General features: G+C 33.5%; 1 protein-coding gene across 1 annotated transcript in view; it reads left to right on the top strand.

Annotated features, from left to right (window-relative positions):
* The first annotated feature begins 1,536 nt into the window (after positions 1-1,536).
* LOC124363211 (G1/S-specific cyclin-D2-like) overlaps positions 1,537-9,705 on the top strand; it is a 30,052-nt gene continuing 21,883 nt past the window's right edge. Inside the window, exon 1 of the mRNA XM_046818372.1 lies at positions 1,537-1,912. Coding sequence (XP_046674328.1) covers positions 1,718-1,912 — 195 coding nt within the window. The 5' untranslated portion in view covers positions 1,537-1,717. The remainder of the gene's footprint in view (positions 1,913-9,705) is intronic.

The raw sequence follows: 9,705 nt of genomic DNA, 5'->3' as shown, positions 1-9,705 counted from the left end.
TCTGCTTCGACATTACTTGAAATTCAAAGTAATACGTACAGTCAGTTAACTTTAAAATGTGCAATGCACAAAATTCTCAGAAATTGAAACGGATTTATTAGGAATCGAAACAGTAAATTTTGGATTATTGCTACATTCTTGATAGGCTCATTTGGATCAAATGAATGATTGGATCACTACTTCAGCACCTTTTGAACATTATCTGCGACTAATAATACCAAGATAAACTTTGTTTAGCTTCTTTTTATTGTGAAACCCCTATCACAGAATACGTACGGAAAAAAAAGAAAAATTTGACCAAATTGTTATCTTTGCTGGGGGCCTGGGTAGTAAAAATGTTAATTTTAATTGTTAAATCCTTTTTCGGCCTTATTTTTTATTACAGAATTACAGAAGGTCATTTTAAAGATGTTAATATGATATTTTGATATAATGTAGATTACCCAAATAAGGCCACATTAACATTTACCAATGTTTTTAAAAGGAGGATTTTGATTGAAAAATATAAAAATAGCTTAAAATGATAGCTATCTTATTGTCAATCAATAAACCCTTCAATTTTACTAATATGTTGTTAAACTGATTTTTAGTGATTTTTTAAACTTTTGTTGCAAATTGGCCTTATTAAGGCCAGGGGTTCTAAATAAGGCCAAATAAAATAATGTAGATTTAGTGTTTCTTTAAGTTAAAAAATAAATAAAACTGACTGCAAATAAAAGTTCAATTTATTTTACATGTATTTTGGAATTCAAACAATATAAATTGAAATAATTTAATACGAAAAACATTTGAAAACTTTGTAACCTTAATAACCTCTTAACTTTGTTGTTTTTATTGATTATTCTAAATTAATTTAAAACTTTATGGACCCTTATTTGGTTCAAAATTATGTTTTAAACCTGTATGGGGAAAAAACTAAAAAAATCGCCTGGATGCATATTTGTCATGCTTTAAAATTAGACCCATATTTCTAGGAATTAACAAAAAAATTGCGTGAAGGCGTTTAGAGGTTTATTGGGGTAAAGTTGCTTCACTAAGGAGTAATGTAATTTTACCTTAGTAACATTAATTACTACGGGGGTTTTATCTTGTTTATAAAATAAAGAAAACACCGGCTCATAGGAGCCGGACAAAAAGGCTCCTATTAGGCTTTTGTTTTGTATAGACAAAAGGGTTGTGAAAATCCGTAACTCAAATTGTACCGTTGGAAATTGTGACTTCAATAAGCAGTGTAAGAATGGAAAATGAAATTTTCTCAGACGACAAGTGTGGAACTACGCCCATCGGACTTGGCGTGTCGGAGCGTAGCCGAACGTAGAGGCCCTCTTGAGAGCGCGTCTCGGCCTTCTTTGTTCCGCCAGGCTCGCTTACGGAGAGCCAACAAAACGAGATCGAGAGCGGCGACGGCAGCGCTGCTGGCGGCCGATATGCGAAGCGCGCCTGCAATGTCTTTCATTCTCGACGGCTCGTGGAGGGGGAGTCTATGGGAAAATATCAGGTGGAGGGGGGCGGCCAGTCGAAGGAATCCACCAGTGTTTAATTTTTACCATTCTTGCCTGGGGAGCCTCCAGGTCAGTGTCGGGCTCCGTGTAGAGTCGTCTCCCGTAACCAAAACACCAAACGTAAAGTTCCTTCCGACCCAGAGTGACGCGGTACTCAGACAGTGTGACGGTACTTTGACACAGGAGTGCGCACCCAACCTTATTTATTTCTAAATATGGATTTACTATGTTGCGAAAGCGAGTGTGAACGTCGCGCATACGGCGATCCGGCGATCCTGGACGATGACCGGGTACTCAGGAACCTGCTGAACGAAGAGGACAGGTTCGCGGCCAACATTTCGTACTTCGAGCGTGTCCAGAGTGAACTCTCCCCGGATATGCGACGCATCGTGGCTGACTGGATGATGGAGGTTCGTCGCAAATATCCATAGACTAGTCTAGAGTAGTGAGTGCACTAAACTTATTGGTCGATAGTTCACAACACCCAGCCTACAACCTACCACAAACTCTTACAGTTAAATTTTAAAATAAACATGTAAATTTGGTGATCCACAAGCATACAACAGTTGTGAATATACCCTTCCAGTACAATCAAAAGAATTTTGACAGCACCATTGACAAATCAGTTTTGAAGAAATAGAACAAAATATACCCTTATTTCCTTCATTTAGTTAAATAATATAGTCTTATTTTTGAACATCCCATCTTATAGCGATATATAAGCGAGGATTGTAAATAAGAAAGTGTTGACTTTGCAATATTTCTGCAGGAATGACATTATTCTGCAACATTCAAGGCCAATTAAAACATCTTGCTGTCATATTTTGCTGTACTGCAGAGAGAATAATATCCTGAGTCGGAAAACCGAGCATGAACGAAATAGTCTTTTTATGTTTAGTTGCATACTTTTGCAAACAGTTTTTTATGTTTAATTTCATACTTAATTCTTTAAGTTCTATTTAACCTAGTTTATATTTTACGCAAATGTACAGTAAAATTAGATTTTATTGAATGCCACGGTGAACGAAAGTTTTATAAGCGTATTTACCTAGAAAAATGTCATTCCTTATAGTATCTTGTGTATAGTTATTTATGTATGTAAAAAATAGTCATATTCTGGTAATAGCGCGTTTAAGAAAAACTAGAGCTAGATTGATTATTACTCTTTGCATATTGTAGATAAATTAACCAAACAGTCCTTGGAGTTTGTATTGGAGTATTAGGCCGAACTGCAAACAGCAGTGAAGGGTTGAAAGAAATTGTTTACCTTTCCGTCTCGTGCGGAGGATTATTGTTACGAGGGCTTTGTAAGGGCAAAGGGCGAGGAAGGGAGGGTGGGGAACAAAGGTCAGATAAGCTGTTTATCTCCAGCGGCCGAAGGAGGCAACGGTCACACCAAGGCGAGGCGCTGGGGTATGTAATCGCCAATATAAACTGTAACAACGGCCGATCATTGGTCGGTGGAATCACGTGATCGGCTCCGACCAATCAGCGTTCACTTGTTATCAGCCCGCGTTTATGTACAAGTGGAGCTGATAAGATTTTTCCAAATGGCGAGAACTTTTCGCTTCCACTTTGGAGTTTTCCGGGTAGCAAAGCTCTCAACAAAATGTTCAGATTCGGCCCTGGAAAAGTAGAAATGACGTAGATGTTTTTTACTTTGTTTCTGGTGTTTTCTCTTCAGATAAGCTAAACTATTTACACGGTTTCTTCTCTTACTTCATAATTTTAAAAAAAAACTACACTGAGTTGAATGGTAAATGAATGACAACGCAGTTTCTTAGGAAATCTCGCGATTTAAAAGAATTATGTTGTCGACGACAGTTTGAAAGTATATAATACTCATATATGATATCTCGAATAAAGTAGACAAATTATAACTTCTAAGTTTATATTATCAGTAAAAGCCGTGATTTATTTAACGAATAAAAATACATTCTCGCCAAATGCATCGCATCACATCGATTAATTTGAGTTGTAAACAAAGTCACGCTCCTAAAATCGATTAATAAATACATTCTCACTAAAAGCATCGCATTACATCGATTAATTTGAGTTGTGAGCAAAGTCACGCTCCTAAAATCGATTAATAAATACATTCTCACTAAAAGCATCGCATTACATCGATTAATTTGAGTTGTGAACAAAGTCACGCTCCTAAAATCGATTAATAAATACATTCTCACTAAAAGCATCGCATTACATCGATTAATTTGAGTTGTGAACAAAGTCACGCTCCTAAAATCGATTAATAAATACATTCTCACTAAAAGCATCGCATTACATCGATTAATTTGAGTTGTGAACAAAGTCACGCTCCTAAAATCGATCAATGAATACATTCTCACCAAAAACATCGCATTATATTTTCAAACGCTTCTTTATATTAACAACAATTAAAAACGTATTAAATTGCTGAAACAATTTAACAAAGAAACAAAGACGTATTTTACTGTCTATTAACCAATGAGGCGTGAACATTAGATCGGCATTTTGAGGTTAGGTTACACATTATCTCTTTGCCGCCATTTTAGAATCATTTGAGGTTAAGTACAAGTTTTGTCTTAAACGTGTTGTATAAAAGTTCTCTTCTTAGTAACTCACAAGTTTAGAATAAATATCAGTGATTAAACAATTGAGTACGTTTAAAGAAACTGGTTTATTCCTAAATTCCAATTCTACAGCAGTTTTATCTTATTTACTGAATCGTTAACTAAAAAAGGCGTGTCGTTGGATTAACACGATTAAGGACGAAATTGAATTTATTGAATTAAAAATTGTTCGTCTATATTCGAACCAGTCCACGCACCAGATCTTTTTTAAATATCTCGAAAATCTAAAAAAAAATGATTTTCATGAAAAAATTATTTTCTAAATTATTACGCGTTCATTAATATTTTCGTAGCAGTTGCAAGGCTTTTTAGTATATATTTTTTATTAAATCGCAACCTAAGTATTTGGTTTCATTATTTTATTCAATATTTTTCATTCTATATTTCAATATTTTATTTAAGATATTGAAATTTCTACGAAATTGAAGAAAGAGGCGGATTAAAAATTACAGAAATATATTTTTGGTTTATTAATCTCCTATTTACTGAATAGGCGCGTAAATCTTGAGTTAAAAATGTAATTTTATGACCTTTTTAGATGACGCTAACCTCAAACCTTTATGAACAAGAATAATTCGTTATTTTAACGACATTTTTACATTTATAAACATGCTTTATTCTATAATTTTAAACTTTTTATGACAAAAAAATATTACTTTCTATAAATGCTCGTTAACTGTTATATAAAATCTCCTGTTACGTATAGTTATGTTCATTAAAGATCCAGTTGTTTCTACCTTTCTACTAATAACCACGCTATTAAAGTCACCGATGTTCTCACATTGCAGAAGTGTGCTTTCTATAGTTCTCTTTGGATTTATGTTGGATGACAAACTGTGAAAGATAAATAAATTTGATTTACATCTATTTAAAAGAATAAATTATTTACATAAATAATTAGTGTCAGTGTATTTCTGAAAGTCTGTGTGAAATTTTAAAAGATTAATCGCGTACATTTTAATAATTAGAACTTGATATTTATTTCATTTAAATTTTTCTCACAGTGTTGTAGTTTTTATTAAATGGGAACATAACTAATTTAATGGTAAATTAAATACTTTATTATTACCATAAAACTGTTGACTACGTTTTAGAAATTTGGTACTAAGTGCATCAGTCTGGGAGCTGAAAATCGATTTATCTTTTATAAGCTCACAAAATTGGTTTGGCTTGGAAATCGGTATAGAAGTTTCCCCGCATAGATTGGTGGAGGTCGGAAAGGGAGGTATCGAAAGGGTTAAAAATATAAACCATAATTATTTTCTTAATCATATTTTTCCTGGAATGACACACAAAACCGATAGCTTGCCGTCAGACAGTTAGACAAAGAGAACGTAAGTTGCCACTTTAACGTCTGTATATGGTTATTTTACGCCGATATAACATTTATTTACATTTCTTACAATTAGTTTTAAATATGTAAACTAGAAAAACTTTTATATGATAACAAAATTATTTTTTTCGCTTGTTAACCCTTTTAAACCGTTCCATTTTGACCACCCACAACAAGTGCGGCTGACAATCTATTTTCGATTAGAAGCAATTCCTCTGTGGATTTCGAGAATAATCTGATTATCTGCTTATTGGATCTCGGCTACTAGACGAAGAATGCTAGAATCTATCAAGCCGAAGAATATGTTACATCTGAATATAAACAGTTATTACTCCAATCCAATTTCATTTACTAAAATCTTAATTAAGTAAACACATAAAAACACTCAAAACGTCAAAACAGTAAGCTGGTTTTGGATGTAAAGTCGCTTATGGAACAGTTACATTGACAATATCCATCGATTTTATTATAAATATCTGTGCTTAAAATCTGCCACCCTGTTACATAAAAAATGTTTTAAACGGTCCATTTGTGATCTTCTTTTTTTACATATTACGGCCCAATGATGCCACAATTACCGCAAAATCAGTATATGCGGGATTTGCGTTCGTGTGAATAAATTACATAAAATTACACAAAGTAGCTGTAAGAATAATTTCAACATTTAAGTATTAAAGAACATACAGAGACGCTTTGGGTTTATTAAAAATGGATAACTAAGGATGTGTTCACAATTTTGTGAAACTTTAAGATTAGAACAAATTGGTCTGAAATAAAAAAATACGAAAACAATATGAATTTAAAAGGTTTGTCAAGGAAATAAAATATTAGGAAATGCACGTTCGATAAATTTAAGAAAAGTAATTGTTACTTTAAATTAAAAGCGGCAACAAATATTTGGGCAACCAAAAAACGATTCATTTTGTAATATAAACAGTTTAAAGCAAGTTTCGCTGTAAGTTAGCGGTAAATAAATGTATTTTGTGTGGCGACAAAATTATTATATCATCCTCTACCTTTTGATTGAAGATAGAAAAGGTTACGAAGCTAATAGGAGGAAAACTTATCACGATTTTACATTGAAGTAAGGTGATTAACAGACAGAGACCTTTATGGTGTTTAGTAAGGCTTCCTGGTATAATTAACATAAATGAATACGATTTCCGGTTAAATCCTCAAGTGACTTCAACGTCAAGCTATTCTCCAACGGTTTGATAAAATTGTCTTTTACTTTGAAATGTTCAATTAGTGTTATTAATACGTGGATTACCAATTCGCACACATTGATCCTTTATTGGAACATAATTAGTTTTAGAGACAACGGATTCGTTTAAATTAAATTACATTTTGAAAGTGTCATGCAATAGATCATTTCGAAAATTCTTCTTACAGAAATAAAAACGAACGCTTTAAATACAGAAATCTTGTGTGATTTACAAAACTACTAGGTGGTATGCTCCACTACCTAATAAGAACTACGTGGCGTAAGAACTGTTTACACGATTCTAAAACGTAATATTTATAATTTTAATTGTTTTTTTTTTTTTATTTAGATACGAATTAAGGCATGGTGGTTTTGAGTTTATTACAAAATGTTGGGCTATATTTGCGTAATTTTGTTTTTCTCAACGTTTCTTATTTTTAGGTGCATAATATAAGAAATATGGTTTATTAAGTAAGAAACATAAATTTTAAATAGTTTTAAATGGGGTTTACATTCAAAATTATTATTATTATTACTTCAGTAGATATTTCGTAAAATTAATCTGTAACACTTTTTTGTCGCATACAAAATGTCGGGTTTAATTTAAGAGCGCTTATAGGGAGGGAGCTTTTGTGTTGAAATGTTTGTATATATTTCATTTACAGTGAACTTTAATTGAAAATATTGCATATTTTATGTCCTTTTGCAATTTATCGCCAATTTTACGACGAGTTTTGAGATAAATTCGTGACGGGCAAAAAAACCAACGACATCAATTAGCGAATTCCAGATAACCTATCGATTTTTGTTTTATAATTCTAAGAAAATCTTAATTATGGAGAGCAATTAAAAACGATTTATTAAATTAAATTTTTAGAAGATAAATTTTGTTGGTACAAGATAAAAGCCCCTTTTAGTGCCTACTTTATTAAAAATTGCAGTAATTTACATTTTGTATAGAATTTGAAGTCGAGGATTAAAACTGATGCCAATTTAAGTAAGGTGGTTAGAAACAATCATTCTTGATGTGTTTAATCATTTATTTTCGGTAGGGTATCATTTACATTCTCGTTTTCCTCAAGTAATCTTTTTCTTGTTTATTTGTCTGTGTTTGGTTTTTATTCGGAAAATAATATCACAAACTTTTTAAGATAATGTTACTTAAAATTCACGTGGTTGATGGCATTTGTTTTATCCCAGCAAGAGCTTTAGATTTACGCGTCACTCGATGTATGTTCCAGTTATAAGATTTTGATTTGGCCTACTTTTCCGTCACTTCAAAATCAGGGAGATATCACATTGACATTACAAAATCAAGAACGATTATAATATCTCGCGACCGAATTGAAAATTAAAATTTGTCCGAAGGTAAAGATCCTTCCGCTCTTTAAGCGACTCAAAACCCTTACAAATTTCAAAAGCTTGTAGTAACAAACATGCAGAAATTGTAAACGAATTGTTTTAAAAAGATGTATATGTAGTTCTTCCACATACATTTCTTAAATATTTGCACCAATTATCATCGTATTTTCATTTCAATTGGAATCGGTTTTTGAAAGCAATCAAGAATCTATTTATAGTCATAATTTCTACTTAGTTCATACTATATCAGCAGCTCGAATTGTACTAAATTCTTCTTTTTTAATAATACGCATGGATAAACTTTAATTTTGTCATTGTTAAAGTTGACGTTGTAAGTTAAAATTCTAAATAGGATTTTAGGACCATCATGCAGTTTTATGTTATACGTATATCATTAGATTGCGGGACGTAGCGTAAAGAAAACACACACATGAGAAGGTAGTAGGTGTCTGTATACCCCACCAAAGTAAGGAAGGCTGTTGGAGTATTAGGAGTTCATGCGAGTTCCAGTTAAATCTATTCTTAATAGGAGATCATGGCAGTTCCAATAAGATCTATTCTTATTAGGAGATCATGGTAGTTCCAATAAGATCTATTCTTATTAGGAGATCATGGCAGTTCCAATAAGATCTATTCTTATTAGGAGATCATGGCAGTTCCAATAAGATCTATTCTTATTAGGAGATCATGGTAGTTCCAATAAGATTTATTCTTATTAGGAGATCGTGGGAGTTCCAATAAGATCTATTCCCTCTTGGTTGCTTTCGTTGCGTGTGCGACTTCTCGCAGGGGCGTAACTAGTTTTGAATTTGGGGGGACGAATCTAACTAATCTTGGGGGGTTAAAAATCTGATAAATTTATAAATAAACTAGATTTGCCTATTTCAAAGTAAAAACCTGAACATTTGCTAATATTAGAACTTTGGAGAAAAGTCTGCCCCCCTTATCGCCCCCTATAGTTACGCCCCTGGTTTCTCGCTAAGTACATTTCTCCTTCATTGCCAAGTCCGCGTGATCTCGGCTGATGTACCTCGTTGCTCCGTGTATAGTTTGTAGTCTTCCAGCCGTTTAAAGTCCAGCAGCCATCGATCACCGTCGTTGTCGTTGTCGTTATCGGCTTCCGGTTGCTCCAGGGTAGATCACGGGGAGTCTCGGATAACTGTACCCACCCCGCCCTTACATGACTCTATCAGTACCACATCCTCTACTAGAGATTGTTCCTTTCTATCAGTTCATTCAAACTGTTGCCAGTCTATCTGAGGGCCAACAATCGATTATTTGTTGGCCTCATGGTATCTTATCAGGCGTGCCAGCTGTAGCTCGGCGCCCACGGGCAAACACCGGGCCCAGGATATAGGAGACTCGTGCCGGGAACCCCCCGGTGCCGCCAAATCCAATCAATCCAATTATATTCAGTTTTGAAATGAATAAGGAACTTGTACATAAAAATGCAACCTAAACATTCATTTATTATCGATTATCCATATTCACTTCGATTTCACTCGTATATCGTCGGAGGTGCAAAATTTCACATAAATTACTACAAGGCAAGTAGTTTTCTGGAAAACAATACAATTAAAAAACATTAGTCAACAAGTAACAGGATTTTGCGGACATTTAAGCATATGTTAAAGCACAGAAAATTATAACAAACGTATAAAAGGTGGGCCGTTGTTTTACTAAATTACTATT

The sequence above is a fragment of the Homalodisca vitripennis genome, chromosome 5, assembly GCF_021130785.1.
Source record: "Homalodisca vitripennis isolate AUS2020 chromosome 5, UT_GWSS_2.1, whole genome shotgun sequence".
NCBI classification, from domain to species: Eukaryota; Metazoa; Arthropoda; class Insecta; order Hemiptera; family Cicadellidae; genus Homalodisca; species Homalodisca vitripennis.
Note: the sequence above shows the minus strand (reverse complement) of the source record. Positions and strands in the feature narration are given on the sequence as shown.